Source organism: Ranitomeya variabilis, chromosome 2 (genome assembly GCF_051348905.1).
Source record: "Ranitomeya variabilis isolate aRanVar5 chromosome 2, aRanVar5.hap1, whole genome shotgun sequence".
Lineage (NCBI taxonomy): Eukaryota > Metazoa > Chordata > Amphibia > Anura > Dendrobatidae > Ranitomeya > Ranitomeya variabilis.
In genome coordinates, this window is record NC_135233.1 from 1,037,831,313 (window position 1) to 1,037,853,052 (window position 21,740).

Sequence of the window (21,740 nt, forward strand, 5' to 3'; positions counted from 1 at the left end):
ATTATTTGCACAAACACATTGTGAAGGATAACACTGGATAGATCACGCAGAATCCCACTGCTTGCCACCCACCTGACTTCACTATTACTTCAGACGGACCACGTAATTTGGTCTTCCCACTATCACCATCGTAATGTTCCGCACCCATGGGGACATAGTAAAATAAGCTTGGTACAGTTTTAAACAGACACCCCCTATCCACACAGGCCAAGGGAGGCATGGGGAGTGAGAGGATGTGGCAGCACAATCGCTCACAATCCTGGGAGATCCCTGTCAATAGCACCAGTGAAAGAGCTGCCAGCCCAGTAGGACTGCCACCAGTTCCTCAGATACAAGTTCGATCCATTAACTGGATTATATCAGGCCAGAAACCAGCCCTGGTAGCATGGAAAGTTAAACCAAGAAATGGACGTGTGGATTCGTGGATCTAGATAAAGTAGTAGCCCAAGGTTAAATTATATATTTAATTGCCTTAAGTCACGATCCTATAACCAACATGAACACACAGGAAAGTGATCTCCATCCATCTGATTTATCTTGTGAATTACAACTTCTACTAATCTTTAGATAAATAAAGATAAGTTGTAATTGCCAACACAATCCATTCTTTTATTAAATGCAAGGCTGGTATACATCTATATTATACTTACAACATACAAATCACTTGCATAAATAAGTCATCTTGTGACTTCCTGACTATAAATCTAAATTACAAACCACCCAGAGAAAGTGTGTTAGTCCCTTCCATGTTGTTAATTTAACATGTTCCATATATTGTTATTACAGTTCCACCAAAAGCCTGTGTAACCAGCCCCATGTGTCAAAATGGTCTCTCGTATTCCAGTTGATTATCACAACCTAAGTTTCTCATGTTGAAAGCAGAGCTGCACCATTGGGATAGATCTGATACTAATCCAAACAGTAGGGAACACTAGACAATACACCATGTATACGATGGTTACACATATACAATGGCTAGATATGCAAATACAGAGTGGTAGAACAAGAGATATAAGCAGATTATAGGGGTCAGTTACCAGTAGATGAAAGACCTGGCTTTTGGAGGAGGGTCTGCCACATGGGAGGCTTGTGATCCCCTCTGTTCCTAGACTTCTCCCCACACAATATGTTGTTGTGACCTTCCCAGAGAAAAAGCAATTGGCCATGCTTTACACAAGCATTAACCCCTTTGTATCTGGCCTGAACCTCCCTTTACCTCTGGCAGCTGAAAACTCCAAAACATAAGATGTGCTATAACTCTTTAATGGATGGTGGTTTGGGCACCATCACATCCATCCAGGCCCCTGCTATGCGTTAAAACCAAACAAAGCTTTGCTATCTGGCTTCTACTGACTGTTCTATGTATCTCCATACCCTGGGTGTTGGATGGGGTCGAGACCCATGCGGGAGTTTGCCATGTTCTGGGGATCTCTGAAATATACACGATGTACGGCTAGGATGTATAGTATCTCCACAACACCTTATGGAATCATAGCTGACTCAACAAAGCAGTTTCGACCACATGGCAAGCAAGCTTTTTGTTCTGAGCTTAGATGGTTCATGGTGTGAGACCAATCACTCACAGCCTTCTGACGCTTCACCCCCCTGCTGCTGCTAGCTGCACATTGAATGGGATCTAGGTGTTCTGTTAAGGCCCCATCTCACATAGCGAGATCGCTAGCGAGATCGCTGCTGAGTCACAAGTTTTGTGACGCAACAGCGACCTCCATAGCGATCTCGCTATGTGTGACACGTACCAGCGATCAGGCCCCTGCTGCGAGATCGCTGGTCGTGTCGGAATGGCCTGGACCTTTTTTCGGTCGTTGAGGTCCCGCTGACATCGCTGAATCGGTGTGTGTGACACCGATCCAGCGATGTCTTCACTGGTAACCAGGGTAAACATCGGGTTACTAAGCGCAGGGCCGCGCTTAGTAACCCGATGTTTACCCTGGTTACCAGCGTAAATGTAAAAAAAAAACAAACTACATACTCGCCTTCTGATGTCCGTCAGGTCCCTTGCCGTCTGCTTCCTGCTCTCACTGACTGCCGGCCGTACAGTGAGAAGTGAGAGCACAGCGGTGACGTCACCGCTGCGCTCTGCTCTCACTGTACGGCCGGATCTCAGTCAGAGCAGGAAGCAGACGGCAAGGGACCTGGACACCGAAAGGCGAGTATGTACTGTTTGTTTTTTTTGGTAACCAGGGTAAACATCGGGTTACTAAGCGCGGCCCTGCGCTTAGTAACCCGATGTTTACCCTGGTTACCCGGGTGCTGCAGGGGGACTTCGGCATCGTTGAAGACAGTTTCAACGATGCCGAAGTCGTTCCCCTGATCGTTGGTCGCTGGAGAGAGCTGTCTGTGTGACAGCTCCCCAGCGACCACACAGCGACTTACCAACGATCACGGCCAGGTCGTATCGCTGGTCGTGATCGTTGGTAAATCGCTTAGTGAGACGGGGCCTTTACAGCTGCAGGTTTTCAGGTGGATTGTAAGCTGTCAAATTCCCCCATCCTTCACACACATGGACAAACATTTACAGTGTACACTCACCACACACTGTACACATAGTACACACACACACACACACACACATATGTAATACACACATACTGTATTGTACACATACTATACACACATTCTGTACACAGTACATAACATACTGTACACATACTTTAAAGTACTCACAAACATACATTATATAATATATTATACACATACCACACATATTATACAGTATCCACATTCTATATACCAGCACATACTATTTGCTACACATGTACAGTACACACAAATATACTGTACACACACCATAACCTCCCTATCCAACATCACTGAAGGGGAGCTTAATTGTCTCCTCTCCAAATCGCACCTCACCACATGTGCGCTCGACCGCATCCCATCCCACCTCCTCCTCACCCTCACCACCACACTTATCCCATCCCTAACCCACCTCTTCAACCTATTACTAACTTCTGGCACCTTCCCTTCTGCTTTCAAACATGCCACAATCACGCCTATCCTTAAAAAGCCAACCCTCGATCCAACAGCTATGTCCAGCTATCGCCCAATATTGCTGCTCCCATTCGCTTCCAAACTCCTGGAGCAGCACGTCCACGCTGAACTTTCCTCCCACCTCTCATCTAACTTGCTCTTTGACAATCTACAATCTGGTTTCCGCCACCATCACTCAACTGAGACAGCCCTGACCAAAATCACCAACGACCTACTTACAGCCAAAGCTAACAGACAATACTCTGTACTCCTCCTTCTAGACCTGTCCTCTGATTTCGACACAGTTGACCACTGCCTCCTACTACAGAACCTCTCCTCCTTTGGCATCAAAGACCTCGCCCTATCCTGGATCTCCTTGTACCTTTCCAACCGCACATTCAACGTCTCCCACACTGCCTCCGCATCCCACCCTCTCTCTGTTGGAGTCCCCCAAGGCTCTGTTCTAGGACCCCTACTCTTCTCAATCTATACCCTTGGCCTGGTACAACTCAAAGTCTCATGGTTTCAAGTACCACCTCTATGCTGATGACACTCAGATCTACCTTTCTGGCCCAGACGTCACCGCTCTGCTGTCCAGAATCCCAGAGTGTCTATCAGCCATATCCTCCTTCTTCTCCTCTCTCTTCCTCAAACTCAATGTGGACAAATCTGAACTCATCATCTTTCCGCCATCCCATAGATCTTCCTTAACTGACCTACATATCGCAATTAACGACATCACGCTTTCCCCCGTACCGGAGGTCCGCTGCCTCAAAGTATTCCTTGACTCTGCCCTGTCCTTCAAACCGCACATTCAAGCTCTTTCCACCTCCTGTCGCCTCCAGCTCAAAAATATCTCCAGAATCCGTCCTTTCCTCGACCGTCAATCTACTAAAATGCTTGTGCATGCCCTCATTATCTCCCACCTTGACTACTGCAACACCCTTTTTTGTGGCCTCCCTGCTAACACCCTTGCACCTCTCCAGTCCATCCTTAACTTTGCTGCACGACAAATTCATCTCTCTCCTCGCTACGCCTCCGCTTCCCCCCCCCCCTCTGCAAATCACTTCACTGGCTCCCATAAACACATACTATACACACAGATACCTTACACAAGCTAGTTTGCATGTCTCCACAAATCCATATTGTTCACCATACATACATAAACCACATAATCTAAGGCAAATTAATTCCCTAAGGGTATGTGCACACATTTGCAGCAGGTGTTTATGCACTATAAATCACAGTGGTGGCTGGAAAAATGCTGCGTAATCTATGCTAGTTTTTTATGTGTTTTTTTTTCTCATTTATTTGAATGGGTCAAACATTGGAAAAACAATGAAAGGATCTGAAAAACAAAAACTTTGATGGTTCAAATTTCATTTACTTTGCTAGGAATGTAAAACACTGGATTTTTTTTTGCTTTGGCAAACATGTACAGTAAAAAAAAAACAGAGTGTGAACAAGCCGTAAAAGGTGTAGTTTCATGAAAACAACCCATGTCTATGTGTCTTCTTAAGGCAAACAAACATCAAAGAGGGTCTTCCATTGTAGATCCTACTCTATAAGCCATAATAACAAGTGTGTGGCACTGGACATGACAAACTCTAGCTGCCCTTGTTATGCAAGAGCATTCATTTGAATGACTGGCCTGTAATACTACATCCCCGGCAGGCAGTGGCGTTGCGTCTTCTGCTCTTTGCGGGGATCACAGGAGTTGATCACCCCACACAAGGATTTTAAAAGGATTTTTTTCTAACAAAATGTCCATCATTTTGTCATGTCATGAATAACAAGGAAATACAGATGTAATGCACTGGTGTCCATAGGATTTGGGGTTTTTTTATACTGTGGTGATTTTGTGGCCCTGTAGAGTAGCCTGTGCATGTGATAATTGCCTGGTTTTGAAACATTTTAATTTACCAATTAGGGAATTCTTAAAGAATAAATTTTTAAATAACTCATCTATAAGCTGGAGTGCACAGTGACTACATAGGACTGTTCAATATCAACGAGAGAGAGAGAGAGAGAGTCTGTCCTCTGAAAAAATGCTCGAGTTTCACATTCACTTCCATTATGTTCACTACAAGAGTGGAGCATGTCTGTGCGTCCAACAAGCTCCATTCAAATACCGGGCCCTCAAGCATTTCAGCGCTTGATCAACACTACTTGTAACCCACATATTTTGTCCAAAGTGGACAACAGTATCCATGATTCGAGCAGCATGATTCTGCAGTTAAACTCAATTTAAGGACTTATTCACACGTCCAGTTTTCACGTACGACTGCTAACATTGTTTTACACGACCCAGGAAGAAGCTCGAAGCGAAACGCGCGTCGGGGTGAGGGGACGTTTGGGCATATCTCCCGTGGCAACCTTATTCTCAGGTAGCTATTACTGTCCTTATTTACACCTTCCATGCCTGATGTTTGGCTAACAGGATTGTGTTAGCGGTCATTGCTGCATTTCCCTTGAATTGTGTCAGCATACTTAGGACATCACTAGGGTTATAGTGTCCATACCTGGGCTGCATTTTAGCCACAATAGAGTGGCGAATTGGTCATAGAAGTTTTATTGTTATGGAAGGGAGTCAATAATCATTGTTTATTTTCTCTAATCCCCCATTTGTTATCCCTCCATTAATCTTCCCATTTATGTATGAATTTATTGCCCCTTTTTTTGCCCAACGTTCCCTACGGTATTTCTGCCTTTTTATAATATTTTCTTTTATAAATTTATCTTTAAATAAAAATTAAATAATTTTAATATTATCCGTGGATCTTATTCCCCATATTTATTTATATATAGGTTGTTATCTATAAAGCATGTCAATTTGTATCTAAAAATTCAAAATAGTACATTTTTGTTTAATTTCCATGGAAAATTCAAGGTCTGAAGTTAACGTTTATAATAATAATTAATCCATAACTCCTCAAAGATAAAGTCTCATGCATGAAACGAGAGTAATCCTTTTCTTTTTTTGCTGTAAAGTCCTTTATAAAACAAAAGAAACAGGTTAAAAGTTCACTGGGTTGCAGGTAGACCGTTACGTAATGAGGTGAAATAAAGAAGCGTGTACATCTCTAATGGGCCTTGTCATACTGCTTAATGAAGTGTAGGAAGTGGGGCATGCAAGCTGGCAGATTTGCCAGTCATGGGTAGTTGCAGCTGACAGCGAGCAGTGAATAATCCTCCCGGATGAAGCTTCTCACTGGAAATGTTGACAATGCACACAGTGTTATAAGCAGATCACGTTACTGCCAGGATACCAAGCTCATGTATAAATCAGGTTAACATGTTTATTTTACTTATGCCGCTTACTGCTACAACACAAACCATCCTACTGGAGCCAACTATCTGTGTTACCGCTCTTCACGACCGGCCACAGATCTACGTTGTTGGTCCCGTAGGGGTTCACCATCTCTGGTAGTCGCTATCATTCACACAGGCACAGGGCTTTGATGGAATAATATTTATCTCCACAGGTTGCCCAGCACCAAAACTATAAACAAATCTCTATCCGTGTCCAGGCGCTAACTAAACAGTATAGACCCCGACTACTTCAGGCACATCTGAGCTAGCCTCTGTTCACCCAAACAAAACTGCCATGGTCCATAGCAACCACTGACACTTTGCAGATTGATGAACACGGCCTATGCAGACTCCTTAAAGAGATTCCGGCTTGTCCCCCTCTTCAACTTCAACAAACATCCAGTCTGCTCAGCCTCCCTCGCAGACTGACTTAGATGAACACCTAGCCTGTTTATTAGCCAAGTGCACTAATCAAAGCCTGCAGAGCTAGGATTTAACACTAGTCCACCTGGCACTGCTACATACCCTCCCCCTCTGCAAAAAGCTGAGGGTTGAGCACCACCTGGCAACCCACTGTGCCAACAGGGAGTCACTTTATCAAAACTAGCTTTGTGAGGAGGCATGGCCACTTCTGTATTGCCTTCTCTGGGACCAACTTCAGGTGGGCCTCAAATATAACTGGGCTTTAAATTGAGCCAAGTAGGAAGGTTGATGTTTGATGACACGAGTGTGACCTTGTAACTCCTAGAACCTGGCCTTGTTTTTGGGTACCAATTTCCGGTAGTGTTGTCTTTGGGAACGTGAAATTTCCTGCTACTTTTACATCCGGAACGTTAGCTAACAAACAAGGTTCCTTCCAGGATTTTAGCAGATTGCCATATAAAGGGCTTCACTTTCCCTTGGTCGGTGTAATTTACAGCTGATATCTCCCACCTTTTCAGGGACATTACAGGGTCCCTGCCACTGGGTAAGGAACCTGTTCTCCCTTGTGGGCAATAGCACAAGTATCCAATCCCCAGGCTTAAATTGCCTCACTTGAGCCGACCGATTATATGCCCTGGATTTTTCCTCTTGGGCTTTGAGGAGGCTCTCTCTTTAACCTATCCCTTCACTTTGGTCCCACGATCCAGTTGATGACTATGCCTGGCCACTTGCGCAAACCAATTATCGGTTCCCATCTCCTGGGGAAACTCATTTAACACACTTACATTTTCCAGAGTACCTTTTACTGTTAAATCCCTGAGCTGTATTTGGAGAAAAAGATGTGCACTCAGCAATAGTATACGGGTGCCGGCTGAACTGGAGAATCCAAAAAAGTCCATATATAATCAGCCGCACTCGGTGTATTTCAAATGATCCTTATTTTTATTTTGAATATTAAGTACAAATTTTAATTCACCACGGTGTTGATAATAGCGATATGTACAGCGTAGTAGTTACGTTTCGACCCAACCAGGTTTTTTTTTCAATCCTCGCTAAAATAAAAACAAACATACATGGAATTGATGTGCTGTACAAAAAGTATATGTGAATAAACAAATAGAATATACTGTACAAAAATTATACAAAAAAACCCACCAGTTTTCAAAGATACAGGTTAGGTTTCAGTTACAACAACAGTAGTATAAACACACACATCTACTTTACTCTTTGGTCACAGGTCTGTATAATGACTTCCCTAAGCGGTTGACATTATATTCTTATCTGTTTTCCTATCTACACCACAATCTGATTTTTTCTATTATACCCATGTTTATGATACTTTCCCCTCTCCCTACCTCTTCTACCACTGCTGCATAGAACCAAGTCACTCCCTGGTACGCTCTGGTCTCATGTACTGGTATGGTTTCTTTACTACAAGAAACAGATTAACTATTTACTATTACTTACAACTTTTTTCAGTTTTTGCAATGTACCGTATTTTTCAGAGTTTAAGATAAACCGGACCATAACATGCGCCTAGATTTTAGAGGAGGTATTTAGAAAGAAAAAAAAATATATAATAATAATAATAATAATAATAATAATAATAATAATAACATATATATATATATACAAAATAATGTGGTCATACATGGTCTCCTCATCCCCATCCTGGTATACATGAGCCCCACATCCCTATTCTGGTATACATGGCCCCCTCATCCCTATCCTGGTATGCATGGATCCCTCATCCCCATCCAGGTGTGCATGGCCTCCTCATCCCCATCCTGGTATGCATGCCCCCCTCATCCCTAACTTGGTATGCATGGCCCCCTCATCCCCATCCTGGTGTGCATGGCCTCCTCATCCCCATCCTGGTATGCATGGCCTCCTCATCCCCATCCTGGTATGCATGCCCCCCTCATCCCTAACTTGGTATGCATGGCCCCCTCATCCCCATCCTGGTGTGCATGGCCTCCTCATCCCCATCCTGGTATGCATGGCCTCCTCATCCCCATCCTGGTATGCATGGCCTCCTCATCCCCATCCTGGTATGCATGGCCCCCTCATCCCCATCCTGGTGTGCATGGCCTCCTCATCCCCATCCTGGTATGCATGGCCTCCTCATCCCCATCCTGGTATGCATGGCCTCCTCATCCCCATCCTGGTATGCATGGCCCCCTCATCCCCATCCTGGTATGCATGGCCCCCTCATCCCCATCCTGGTGTGCATGGCCTCCTCATCCCCATTCTGGTATGCATGGCCTCCTCATCCCCATCCTGGTATGCATGGCCTCCTCATCCCCATCCTGGTATGCATGGCCCCCTCATCCCTAACTTGGTATGCATGGCCCCCTCATCCCCATCCTGGTGTGCATGGCCTCCTCATCCCCATCCTGGTATGCATGGCCTCCTCATCCCCATCCTGGTATGCATGGCCTCCTCATCCCCATCCTGGTATGCATGGCCTCCTCATCCCCATCCTGGTATGCATGGCCTCCTCATCCCCATCCTGGTATGCATGGCCCCCTCATCCCTAACTTGGTATGCATGGCCCCCTCATTCTTTGTCCATTAGTCTCGGGATAACATGAGGAAAAACGACAGCTTGATACCGAATCTGGAGCAAAAACTTTGCCAAAACTAGCCACAAATTGAACCCCCTATAGGAATTGTTTTTGGGAACACCATGTAATTTAACTACGGTATATAAGAAATGAACAACGTAGCTAAGCTCTAGGCAATAGGCAACTTTTAAGTGGGGCAAATTAACCATTTCGCTAAAATGGTCCATCATCACCCACGTGACAGTATTACCGCCAGAGATGGCCAAATTGGTGATAAAGTCCATGGACAAGTGGGTCCAGTGCAGCGATGGAATGTCGTTAGGAAAGAGTACTAGCTGGGTCCTGATGAGATGTTTTAGCCCTGGCACAGAATGCATTTACAAACACACTCATCAACATCCTTATGAGCATTCTGCCACCAAAAGGACCTAGAAAGAGATCTCCAAGTGGTAGAAGAACCCAGATGCCCAGCCAAACGGAATCATGCACTTCATTAAGATCTAGAAGTAAAGAGGGAGGTATAAAAAGTTTGTTTCAAGGCAAACCTTCTGGTGCACTGTCCCGAGCATCCCAAATGTGTTGCCTGAAATCTATCCCCAGAGCACCCATCACCACCTCCTCACTAAGAATCTTGATTCTCAACCCTTAACTTTGGAACAAAGCTATGAATCAAAGCATCAGCCTTAACAGTCTCAGATTCGGGAAGGCAAGTCATAATAAAATCAAAAAGGGCAAAAAAAGGGCCTACCAAGTCTGTCTGATGTTTAAAGACTTAGCAGTATCAATATACAACAGGTTCTTATGATCAGTAAAGACAGTCACCTTATGTCTTGCCCCCTCCATCCAATGTCTCCATTCCTTAAAGACTCTTAACTGCCAGAAGTTTTTGGCCACCTATATCATTTTCATACTCTGCTTGAGAGAACTTCTGGAGAGTAAGAAGTACAAGGTTGTAGGTACTTTTTTTTTTTTTACAAACAGCCCCCATCCCCACAACGGAAACGGGTACCTCTATCAAGAAAGGCAGATTAATCTCTGGTTGACTGAGAACAGGAGACTTCGATAAAGCTTTCTCGAGAGCAGGAAAAGCATTTACTACCTTGGCTGACCAGGAGGAAAAGTCTATTCCTTTTTGGTCACGTCGGTTCAAGACTTGACTGTGACCGAAAAGTTCTTAATGAACTTGCAAAGTCTAGAAATTTCTGCAACACTTTTAGGATACTCGGTTGAACCAAATCAAGAACGGCCTGTACCTTAACGTAATCCATCCTAAGCCTCAAAGCAGAAACCAAATGCCCTAAGAACTGGACCTTCTGTACTTCAAATTAACATTTTAGCAAATAAATGGTTGTCAGAAATGTCATCCAGATTCTATTAAACATGCTCATGATGTTCCTCCTGAGTACTGAGTAAGTAAATCAATATATCACCAAGATAAATAACAAACCTACCAACCAGACAGCAAAAAATGTAATTTACGGCATTTTGAAAGACCGCCGGAGCATTGATCAACCCAAACTGCTTTATCAAATTTTCAAAATGACCTTCAGGTGTATTGAAAGCGGTCTTCCATTAGTTGCCCAGTCTGGTGCAGGACTGTGCTGAGCTGTCTCTGCAATGATTGACAGCTCAGTTGTCCAGTCTAGTACAGGAGCGTGGTGAGCCGTTTGTGTTTTTGACAACTCGGCTGTCAAATCTGAGTCTGGCAGATGAGCTCATGACAGATGATCTCTGATCCCTTGATTGCTCAGCTATTTAACCAAGTTGGCAGTCCGAGATAGCTGCCAGCCGTAGCGTCAGCTATGTGTGGTTTGCTTTCCGTGTGCCTGATGCCTTGCGAATTGATGTATTGCTGCCTGACCTTGGACCTTATTCTGACCATCTGTTTGTCTAATCTTTTTGCTCTGATCCGCTATCCTCCTGGTATTTTGACCTAGAATTGTTACTTGACTACGCCTTTGTCTCTTCCCTCTGTTTATGACGTACCCTCCTGATTATTGACCTCGGACTCCTTGACTGTCCCGACTCACGGCTTGTCCGTGAGAAGTGACTCAGTGTCACATCAACCTATTGCTCCATCCCAAGTTTTGCACAAACTGCTGTGTGCAAAAATCCTGTTCCCGCCACATTCCAGGTCCTAATACATTACTCCTAGATACCCTTAGCTGCTCATCCCGTATGTTACCTTCATAATGCACTAGAGCAGGAATCCTCAACCTTTTCGGCTCGTAGGCCACTGATGTATGACAGCTGTATGCTCCGGCAAGTGCCATGCTCTACAGTATAAGCATCCACAGTGGGCAATATTACTCACTATGGGGGCACTCAGGACAATATTACTTGATAAGGGCACTCTTACTGTATAAGGGCACTCTTGCTGTATAAGGGAACACCAGGGCAATTATTAATTTTTAAGTAGGCACTTGAGATATTATTTCTTTATAAGTAGGCACTGAAGATTTAACTGTTTGATAAGGAGGCACTTGCATCACCCTTAGGCCGGGGTCACACTTGCGAGTGCGATGCGCGAAACTCTGGCATCAATACCCGGACCGGAGTGTGCGGGTGCATAGAAATTCATGCAGCCACACACTCCGGTCCCGTTTGCCGGCGGCAGTGTCGGGTATCGATGCGCGAGTTTCTCGCATCATAAATATCAAGAAAACCGGCGCACAGCCATAGGTAGCATATCTCAACAGGGGGTGCAAGCAGCAGAAGAGTCACAATGAAAAAGGGAAAGAGAAAAAGGATACTGCTACAAAATGCACACCACCCAGTATATATATATATATAACAACAAAACACTTTATTGGCATAATAATATAAAGTTAAAATCACTACGCCACTAAGGACAACCTGGATACATGATATAAATCCATATATAAATGTACAGCCTGTAAATGTACCAATACAAAACCACAAATGAATAAGATAATACCGACCTGCCTGCGGCTCATGGGGTATCTAAAAGGCACATATACGGCATGATAACTATCTGAACCCAAAATTCTAAACCCAAAAAGAGGGTATGCTGAATGGCCACAAAGCTACCCATATGATGGTAGCAAAGAAATCCCCATACCTCAGTATGAAGCCAAAGGACTGATGAGTCCGGTATAATACAAACCGGCCTATGAAGGGACAGGCTGAAGTATCCAGGAGGCCTAGTGGACCATAGCCCCACGCGTATCGCCTCCCGAATGAGGCTTCGTCAGGGGAAGTGTACAAGCAGCCAATTTACAAGTGAATATATATGAGTACATAAGTGTATCAAACGCCTACCGGTGTGTAGTGATATGCGCCATTAACACGGAACTGGAATGCGGCCCCGGATCCGGGAGTGACGTGCCCTGAAAGGCTTATAGCCGGGGCACAAAAGAGCATCTGCGCCCAAGCAAGGGAGTAAGCGGCACAACAGGGGGCGCATGCGCAGATTGATATAACGGAGCACAGTCCAAGGCCGAACTGCGCATGCGTGAATGTCTATGCCCATGTGGAGAATGAACGGTCACACAGGAGGGCAGCCCAAAATGAAGCCGTGCATGCAAAAATACCAGGAATAGGCCACTGGTGTAGAAAGCCGAAGAATGAATGAGGGATAAAGAAGGCAGAAGGCAGGATATCAATTGACAGCGCGCGTCCGCGACTCGGCCAGAGGGGCAGTTATTAACCCGTACATGTCCACACTTAAGTCACATGTACCACCCAACTGTGCACGCGTGGGAAACAATCCCACGCGTGGGCACAGTCAGGGGGCACAGAAGTTTCTCGCATCACACTCACAGATGTGACCTCGGCCTTAGGGTAGGTTCACCTGAACGTATAAAATCGTTCAGTTTCATCCAGAAAAGTGGGATGATTTTTTTTCTCACTTGTCATCTGTGTACATTTTTTTACAGCACGTATTAATCATTTACAAGAACATTTATAGTTTCTTATGTTACAGAATTGTAATGTATCTGTTAAAAAATAAATAAATAATCGGATGCTATACTGTGGCATCTAATTTTTTTTTACTTGCACACCTATAGACTTAAATGTGCGAGTCTCATCCAATGTACGGAGAAAATCGGGCATGCTGTGATTTCACATGCAGATTGGGTCAGAGAAAAAATTGCTCATCTGCAATAACTAACATTGGACCAGGTGCTGGTTTTTTTCACAAAAATACGGTGGTGTGCGCTTACTTGAATATGGCTCTTAAATTTATGGCAGCTTTGCCTCTAGTGTAATGGTCTTACTTTATGCACAGAGGTGTACTGCGACTATGTAGTGTGAGTCCTGGGTGTACTTTCCACAAAGTGAAAAAAAATGCGATGTGCATGTGAAGGCAGATAGGAATCAGACCTGATTTCATTGATCACTGCTGGGTACTCCCAGAATCTAAAGTTATTCTCTCAGTTTTCTGATTGTTGAGGGTCCAACTTCTGGGACCGTAACTGATCCAGAGTACAAGTCTTTAGATGCAAGTTCTGTACTTGGCTTTCTCCAGCAGACCCATAGACAATAAATGGAGGCCGATCATACTCACCAAGACACAAATTAAGACCAGCCTCCGCAGAGCCCCATTCTTGGTGTTCCTGGGTGTTACCGATTGCTAGAGGTCTAACCCGCTGTGAGTTATGGTACCTCTTATTTCATAGATTCTGGAATAACCCTTTAACATGTATTGTAGTAAAGTGAACAGTTCATGTACTCGTCATATAACCTCCACATACTATTGATGATCCAGTACTAAAATGCAAAAAGTAAGTGAAAATCTGAATATCTTACTTGTGCATATGTTCCACGCCTATGACGATCATGATGAAGTAGCAGATACCGGTTTGCACAATAAAATGTAAGGCATACCTAAGGAGAGGAAAGACATTATGTCACCGACTGTCAATGAAGAGTCCATTTATTCATTATTATCTAGGCCACATATATAAATGTCTTTCCGGATAAAGATCTCTTGAATACTGCAAAGTCTTGTGGTTATACTTCTATAGAATCCCTACTACCAGGAGAGAATACCTCCATCAGACGGCATGCACATAAAAGGTACAGCAATGTCTTCTACACTTCTATGTACATGAACGCTAAGTGTGAATATCCTTTAAAAAAACAAAAAAAAAAACCAATGTTTTTCCTGAAACAATTGTGTAGATGTATCATAAATCTTAATATTCATATCCTTAAACTGGTTGAAATTTTGTTATTTTGATGTAGAACTCCAAGTCCCCTTCACAAATCCAGATGTAAAATATACAGTGGTTTGCAAAAGTATTTATCCCCTTGGCATGTTCTGTGTTTTGCTACCTCGCAAAGTGGAATTTCACGTTTTTTTTTAGGGTTTTCATCAGTTCATGTAAAGAACCTGACTATAACTGTCAACATTTGGTTTTCCTTTTATTGTGAAGCAAACAATAAATAAAACAAAACACCGTAACTGAAAACTTCAGTGAGCATAACTGTTCACCCCCTAAAGTCATTACTATGTGGAGCCTCCTTTTGTGACAATTACAGCTGCAATTCGCTTTGGATAAGTCTCTATGAGCTTTCCACATGTTACTGGGATTTTTGCCCATTCCTTCTCCAGCTCCTTCAAGTTAAATGATATCCTCAGCAATCTTCATGTCGGACCACAGATTCTCAATAGATGAAGACTGGGCTTTCACTAGGAAACTCAAACATTTACACGTTTCTCCTTAAACCACTAGAGCATTTGTTCAGCAGTATGCTTTGGGTCATTATCTTGTTGGAAGGTGAACCTCCGTCCCAGTCTCAAATCACTGACAGAAACAAGTTTTGCTCAAGAATATCCCTGTATTTCGCACCATCCATCTTTCCCTCAACCCATACTGACTGTATACCGCACACAACCTTCACACACTGGCCATTGTCACATATAACCCTCACACAATAGCCATATTTTACACACAGCCCTCCCACACTAACTGTATACCGCACATAAGACAGACTCTCTCCGCAGACAGCAATCACACAGCCATATACAGCACCCATGTATTGGAAATGGACATACTGTACACAGCCCTCACACCGGACATATTCTGCAAATGGCACACATACGCTGTACACTGAAGTGACTAATGCATTACATATATGGTATATCCAGTTGTGCTCAAAACTTTACATACCCAGGCAGAATTTTTGCTTTCTTGGCATTTTTTCAGAGAATATGAATGATAACACCAAAACTTTTTCTCCACTCCTTGTTAGTGGTTGGGTAAAGCCATTTATTGTAAAACTACTGTGTTTTTTCTTTTTAAATCATAATAACAACCCAAAACATCCAAATGACCCTCATCAAAAGTTCACATACCCCATTTCTTAATACCGTGTATTGCCCCCTCTAACATCAATGACAACTTGAAGTCTTTTGTGGTAGTTGTGGATGAGGTTCTTTATTTTCTCAGATGGTAAAGCTGCCCACTCTTCTTGGCAAAAAGCCTCCAGTTCCTGTAAATTCCAGGGCAGTCTAGCATGAACTGCATGACCGATGGCCACTCCAGAACCTTCACTGCTGTAGCCAATGACAGGTCGACTTGGCCTTGTGGTTTGGATCATTGTCATGTTGGAACGTCCAAGTACGTCCCATGCGCAGCTTCCGGGCTGACGATTGCTAATTTGCCTCCAATATTTGCAGATAAGGCTACTTTCACACTAGCATCAGGAACAACCCGTCGCTGTGCGTCGGGCCGACGTTCCCGACGCTAGCGTTGTCTCCGCCGCACAACGGGGGCAGCAGATGCATTTTTCCCACGCATCCGCTGCCCCATTGTGAGGTGCGGGGAAGTGTGGGGAGGTGGGGGCGGAGTTCCGGCCGCGCATGCGTGGTCGGAAAAAGCGGACCGTCGGGAGCAAAAAACGTTACATGTAACGTTTTTTTCTCCCGACGGTCCGCTACCACACGCCCAAGCGTCGCAAAACGGACGCAACGTTTGGCAATGCGTCGCAAATGCGTCACTAAGGTTAGTCTATGACGAAAAAACATATCCAGCAAGAACTTTTGCTGGATGCGTATTTTCGGCAAAACGACGCATTTGCGACGTATTGCAGTTAACGCTAGTGTGAAAGTAGCCTTATGTGCTGCATTCATCTTTCCTTCAACTTTGACCAAGATTCCTGTGCCTTTGTAGCTCACACATCCCAAAACAACAGCGATCCACTTCCATGCTTTACAGTAGGAATGGTGTTCCTTTCATCAGAGGCCTTGTTGACCTCTTCAAATGTAACGTTCATGGTTGTGGCCAAAAAGTTCAATTTTGGTCTCATCACTCCAAATTACCTTGTTCCAGAAGTTTTGAGACTTGTCTCTGTGCTGTTTTGTATATTGTAGGCTAGATAATTTGTGGCATTTGCTCAGTAATGGCTTTCTTCTGGCAACTCAACCATGCAGCCCATTTTTCTTCAAGTGCCTCCTTATTGTGAATCTTGAAACAGCCACACCTCTAGTTTTCAGAGTCCAGTATTTCAGCGGATGTTATTTGTGGGTTTTTCTTTGCATCCCGAAAAATTTTCCTGGGAGTTGTGGATGGAATTTTTTTTGGTCTACCTGACCGTGGTTTGGTTTTTACAGAACCCCTGATTTTTCATTTGATTAAGGCTACTTTCACACTAGTGTCGGGCTCGGCCCGTCGCTGTGCGTCGGGCCGATGTTCCCGAAGCTAGCGTTGTCTCCGCCGCACAACGGGGGCAGCGGATGCATTTTTCCAGCGCATCCGCTGCCCCATTGTGAGGTGCGGGGAAGTGCGGGGAGGTGGGGGCGGAGTTCCGTCCGCGCATGCGCGGTCGGAAAAAGCGGACCGTCGTGAGCAAAAAACATTACATGTAGCGTTTTTTTGCTCCCGAGGGTCCGCCACTGCACGACGCATCCGTCGCACGACGGGTGCGACGTGTGGCAATCCGTCACAATTCGTCGCTTAATGTAAATCAATGGTGAAAAAACGCATCCTGCAAACACTTTTGCAGGATGCGTTTTTTTGGCAAAACGACGCATTGTGACGGAATGCAGTTAACGCTAGTGTGAAAGTAGCCTAACACAGTTTGAACGCTGCTGACTGGCATTATCAATTCCTTGGATATCTTTTTGCATCCCTCTATTGTTTTATCCTGTTCAACTACTTTTTCCCATAGATCCATTGACAATTCTTTTGCTTTCCCCATGACACTCAATCCAGAAACATCAGTGGCTGGATGAAAGATGCAAGAGTCTGTCTGGATCCCAGAAACTCACTCAGCTTTTATGCCCACACACTGATTACAAACAAACAAGTCACAGGTGAGGATGTTACCTTTAGTAGCAATTAAAACCCATTTGTGTCAACTTCTGTGCATGTTATCAGGCCAAAATAACCAGGGTATGTGAACTTTTGATCGGGGTCATTTGGATGCTTTGGGTTGTCATTATGATTTAAAAAGAGAAAAACACAGTAGTTTGACAATAAATGGCTTCACCCAACCACTAGCCATGAATGGAGAAAATGTTTTGGTGTTATCAAAGCAAAAATTCTGCCGGGGTGTGTAAACATTTGAGCACAACTGTATATATATGATATGAACTGTTGTGAATTCTGTTCTTGGGTTCCCTCCAGTGGTTGTTGGTGGTATTGCAGCTGTCCCTGGCTTGCAATTCTGGTCAGGTGTCCCTGATGATTGCAGACCGGACTGGGCTGCTGGATTCATTAGTCAGTGCCAGTTGTCCATTGTTCCTGGAGGGATTGCTTCTCTCTCTGGTTCCTCATGCTCTGCTGCCAATTCAGCTAAGATAAGTGTCTGTATTTTTGTCTCTGTGCACACTTGTAATTCAGTGCAATTCATTTGTGTTTTTGTCCAGCTTAGACTTTGTTTGGATTTTTCAGTCATGCTGGATTCTCAGGAGTTGCAGATATACTTGCTATGTCTTTAGTTAGATGTAGTATATTTGTATTTTCTGCTGTGGATATTTTTAGGATTTTAATACTGACCGCTTAGAATTCTGTCCTATCCTTTTCTATTTAGCTAGAAGTGCCTCTTTTGCTAAATTCTGTTTTTCTGCCTGTGTGTGTCTTTCCTCTTATACTCACAGTCAATATATGTGGGGGGCTGTCTATCCTTTGGGACTCTGCTCTGAGGCAAGATAGGATTCCCATTTCCATCTATAGGGGTATTTAGTCCTCCGGCTGTGTCGAGGTGTCTAGGATGGGTTAGGCACACCCCATGGCTACTTCTAGTTGCAGTGTCAGTTTAGGGTTTGCGGTCAGTACAGATACCACTTACTCCTGAGAAGGTTTCTCATGCTGCTCCTAGGTCACCGGATCATAACAATGAACACACTTAGCTCAGATATAAGTACCCGCTGCTTAGATGCCACCATAACATCTTGTGCAGCACAAGTTCCTGCCTGAGGCTCCTCCTCATGAGTAGATGCAGCAGCTGAGCTCCAGCCTGGCACTGGCTGCTTCATTATTTGGCCAATCAGTGCTGGATTCATTCACGTCTCCTGTCTCCTCTACGTTGCTACAGTTGAACAGCCGTGCACAGAGGACTCCTGGGTGTACACGGCAAGATGTGGGGTTGAGAGACCTTAGTTTCATCAATGCCGTGCAGGCCTGCCCCCTCCCTGGTTCTGTGATCTGTCAGGAGAGTGTGTAGGAGCCCAGACGGATGGGTGAAGTCGCTCCTGCTGCAGTCTGCCCGCCGGTGCACCGTGCACTCGCACAGGTCTCACATAGCTAGGGCCAGCCAATTCAGTGGCCAGAGTTCAATGGGCCCTGGTGCAAAATTTGGACCTGGGCTCCCCCTGCATTTTGGTCAGATGTATGGGCCCTTGTAGAATTCTAAATCCTATAAGGATGTGCGAGTCTCCGACTCCCCCATTATGTAATGTCGCCTATCTTGGGCTCCTCCTGGTATATACAGTGAGGAGCAAACGGGTAACAATGTTTTGAACTTTTGACTTTCAGGCTCCATATCGCATTATCCACTTCTGCTTTGAACTTGAGAATGTCATCATTTTATAGACAATCATCTTGGCTATCTCATACTTAAATTTTGACTTGCACCGATTTACCATATGATTAGTTACGCAGAATCTTGTCAGGTCACTGCATTGTTGCTGTTTTGCTCCTAAAGATCTACGTTTTAATTTTTATTATTTTATTAGTATTTTGGTATTTTTTAAGTCCATCTTTGGCTTTCAACACTACCTGAATCCTTCTCGGCAGCTCTCAATCAGATTCATACTGTGTGTATGAAGTAACTCGTCTTGTAGGATACTCATGCAGCACCCCAGAGTCCTGGTCGTTGCAGTGATGTAATTCTTCCACCAGCGGGAGTGATATTATGTCTGAAGGTAATAAAGGAGATCTTCCTACCAGGTATCACAAACCATACACCACACTTCACACACCAGACCACCAGGGGGAGCCTTGCTCCTATCTACTAGGGCACTCCTCACAGAAGGGTAAAACTGGTGGGCTGGATAGAAAGTTAGAGAGACGCTGGCTGGGCTTTGCCCAGGCAACACCTGTCAGGCAGACGGGGAAAGGAGGAACATCTGAGCTGCAGACAGAGGGTCCCTGTCAGGGGTGGGATCCTGACAGAGGCCTAGCGAGACAGAAAGCTACGGAGCTGCGCCTGCCCCACGTCCGGCAGCATCCTAAGAAAGGACACGAAGAGAATTGTATTGTAGAGAGTGAGAAACGAAGTCACAGCACAAGGAGAAATCACCGGGAGGAGTTCTGCCCTGAAGTAGGCTGCCTCCTTCTGAGGCGCGTAGCCGGTGGCCGGAATACCGAGGGAGTAATTGACTCTACGCATTACTTCAGAGACCGGCAGGACAGTCAATTCCAAGTTGGCTGCCGACCTTAATACCTAAGAAGACACGGAGGCAAATTGTGGTGGTCGGGGCGTCACTAGGGTCCCTATAAACAAGCCTCAGGCCATCAGTCATACGGGTTTGTCCTATCCATACCATCTGGGGGACAGAGGAAGAAATAACATCTAGAACATCTACAAGAGTTGTGAGGACCTTACCGAGTTGCTCAGCAGGGAGGGACTACAACACACAGGCGCTAGTAGGAAGGCTACTGATTTCCACCTGGATAAGGGGACTCTGGATTTTCCATCAGACCGGCCGGACCCTGCCTACCCTGTGTTCTGTTCCCTGGACTGTGGATGCTGAAGTCTTCAGTAAAAGGTAAAGAGACTGCAACCTTGTGTGTTATTCCCTGCGCCTTATATCGTCCACCATTACCATCTACACTACAGGGAAGCCCTGGGGATACACTTCACCTGTGGGAAGATATACCATCTAGCTGCCATCACATCATCCCCAGCGGACCCCTAAGCAGCGTCGGTCACCCTGACTGAATGCCACAGGTGGCGTCACAAACTTTATATAAACTCTCCCTTTCATTGAACGCCCCTCTAAGGGTCACGGTACCGGGTCAGGCCACCGTGACATCCCCGCAGAACACTGAAGGACCCGGTGCCGAGTACCCCATTGCCCTTAACGTGGGGGCGCTCCACTCACATATAGCCAATATCATCAGGTTTCCTCCACCGAACTTGACAGTTCCTTTAAATTTCTCAATCCATTAGCTCTTTTTTTCCCTTGTTTCTTTCAGACCCATTTGCACCTATCAGAGGCTAGTCTATTGACTTTAGTGTCATTGCTCCAAATCAACCGGTTCAAATCTTTAAATGTCCACTTTTCGTACTTGTTTGCAAACTTTCTTTTCTTGGGAAATCTTCACCATGGCTGCTCCTCGATTCCAACCAGTAACTTTTCACCTGGGAATCAACCTACTAACACACTGAGCTATTAGGGAATGTGAGGACAGGTTGCATTTTGTAGTATTCAGGAAGAAAAAGATTTTCCACCACCAAGAGCAAAACAGTAACAATGCAGTGACATGACAAGAATCTGCATAACTAATCACATGCTAAATAGTTGCAAGTCATATTTATGTATGAGGTCTATAAAATGATGGTAGTCTCACGATTAAAACAGTAGTGGATGGTGAGATAAGGAGCCTGAAAGTGAAAAAGGTCAAAACATTGTTACCGATTTGCTCTTCACTGTTTATGTTCCCCATCCTGGTATATGTGTCTCTTATCCTGGGCCCCAATCTAGTATATATACCCCATCCTGCTGTATATCCCTTATCTTGGGCCCTATCCTGGTATATACTGTAACCTACTAGAATGTAAAAAACAAAATCAGCGTGAATAGTATCAGATACACACGACAATACAAAAGTAATCCACTTACCATCCAAAGCAAAAAAGTGCAAGGTACAGGCCCAGAAGGGTTGCAACTATATGCCTGATCAAAGAGCTAGTTTTGCTTGAATGAAGGTAGGTACGAAACCAGATAGCAGCAAGCAAGGCAAATAGTTGGCACGCTACAAAGTTCACCTGCGGATGGAAAAAAAAAAAAAGTGTTTGTTAGAAGTAATAC

General features: G+C 44.6%; 1 protein-coding gene across 2 annotated transcripts in view; it reads right to left on the reverse strand.

Annotated features, from left to right (window-relative positions):
• MBOAT2 (membrane bound glycerophospholipid O-acyltransferase 2) overlaps window positions 1-21,740 on the reverse strand; it is a 269,915-nt gene that overhangs the window by 190,978 nt on the left and 57,197 nt on the right. For both annotated transcript variants that reach the window (XM_077291395.1, XM_077291394.1), the window contains 2 exons: window positions 21,552-21,697; window positions 14,066-14,143 (listed from right to left, as the gene is read on the reverse strand). In XM_077291395.1, the coding sequence (XP_077147510.1) occupies window positions 14,066-14,143; window positions 21,552-21,697 (224 nt within the window). The remainder of the gene's footprint in view (window positions 1-14,065; window positions 14,144-21,551; window positions 21,698-21,740) is intronic.